Genomic DNA, 1,419 nt, shown 5'->3' with positions numbered 1-1,419 from the left:
TCCAAGTCACGAAGTAGCAGCATTGAAAAGAGACATGCTAAAGACAAAAAGAGAATGAGGAGCGCCAGCAACAGCGGCAGCAGCAGTGTCAGCAGTAACAACATGGCAGGGAAAAGTCTGTTAAAGGGACTGAAGCTGGTCCTTAACAGCAAAGAACTGGATGAGCGGTTGCCCACCCTCAAAGATGCCATCCTCACTATTCAGGTGGAGTTCATCATTCATTCTTCAAAATGTTTCGCTTCAGTGGGTTATCAGCATAAATGTCCCTAACAAGTGATTCTTGAAGATGGTCTGTTTAGGTACACTAAGATTACACCAAGGTCTTTTTAATAATATTCATAAGTTCAGTTCTGTATCGACCACATATAGCAGCAGATTGCCTCGCAGGTTGTTGTCTATCAGAAGTTGTTAATTGTTCTTAAATACATGTGAATACAGGCAGTTAAAACTAATGCATGCATAGACTGTACCTCTTTAGCCTGTACCTCATTAATTCCCTAAACATTTCATCTGCAGCCCAACAGGATAACAAAGTGAAGGACCTTGCATCTGTTAAATGTTTCTTATGTGGTGTTTGTTTCTGTCCAGGCCTCTGATGAAAGGAAAAAAGTGCAGAGTGGACTGGACAAGAACCGACCTCAGCAACATGACAGTAAGGAGAATTCAGTGTCACCGGAGAACGACAGCATGCTCCTTCCCCATGACAGAGTAGGCAGTGATTTCTCTTGGCTCCAAGTACAAAGTCAAGAGGACTCCAAAGTCCGGAGAGCTGATGAGCTCGATGATGAAGAGTCGTTCTTGTATGGGAGTGAAGACACTGGAGGAAAACAAGACAACAAATCGTCTTCCAACCTCTTTTCATCGTTTTCCCAGATTGGAAAACATTGTAAACTACAAGAAACGGATGTTTCTGCTCTTTGCAGTCAACAGCATCATCAGACCAAATCCACATTCAGTAGCTCTGGGGATCGGCTCGATCTGAAGCATCCCCTTCAAATGACTTCCTCAAGTCTGGCCTCTGCCAATCTGGACAGCAGTGAGTGTGAGAAGATCAAGAGCATATTAAAAAGTTTGGGCACAGCAGACATCAGCGAGATCATGCTGAAGATGCAGGGGCAGAAGGAGGAGAAGCAGCTGTCTCCTACACTTCCTCGTTCAGACCCAACAGCAGCAAGCTTGGCGGTGTCGGCAGTGAATAATCCGAATGTACGACATGCTCTGGAATCTCTACAGTCTCTGATCAAAGGTGAGGACCCTGATTCAACTCCATTATTCAGGCATTAACTAACCATAAATAACACTTTATAGTAGTTATAGTAGTATAATATTGTAGTTTATAATCGTTCACTCTCAGTTTAATTAGTTTTAAGGCAGATTTGCTTCAGTTTTTCTTTTTCTTTTTGTTTCAGTGTAATATGT

At 42.7% G+C, this 1,419-nt stretch overlaps 1 protein-coding gene across 1 annotated transcript; it reads left to right on the top strand.

Moving 5' to 3' along the window:
* Nucleotides 1-6: 6 nt before the first annotated feature.
* On the top strand, nucleotides 7-1,392 carry LOC111648597 (uncharacterized). Its single transcript, XM_023398395.2, has 2 exons — nucleotides 7-204; nucleotides 589-1,392. The coding sequence occupies exons 1-2, from the start codon at nucleotides 55-57 to the stop codon at nucleotides 1,282-1,284; spliced, it is 846 nt and encodes a 281-aa protein (XP_023254163.1). The 5' UTR covers nucleotides 7-54; the 3' UTR covers nucleotides 1,285-1,392.
* The last annotated feature ends 27 nt before the right edge of the window (nucleotides 1,393-1,419 follow it).

This window comes from Seriola lalandi, unplaced genomic scaffold (assembly GCF_002814215.2).
Source record: "Seriola lalandi dorsalis isolate HSWRI2012SDOR001 ecotype SW California unplaced genomic scaffold, Sedor1 jcf7180002043798, whole genome shotgun sequence".
Taxonomy (NCBI): Eukaryota; Metazoa; Chordata; class Actinopteri; order Carangiformes; family Carangidae; genus Seriola; species Seriola lalandi.
This window is presented reverse-complemented; position numbering and strand designations above follow the sequence as displayed.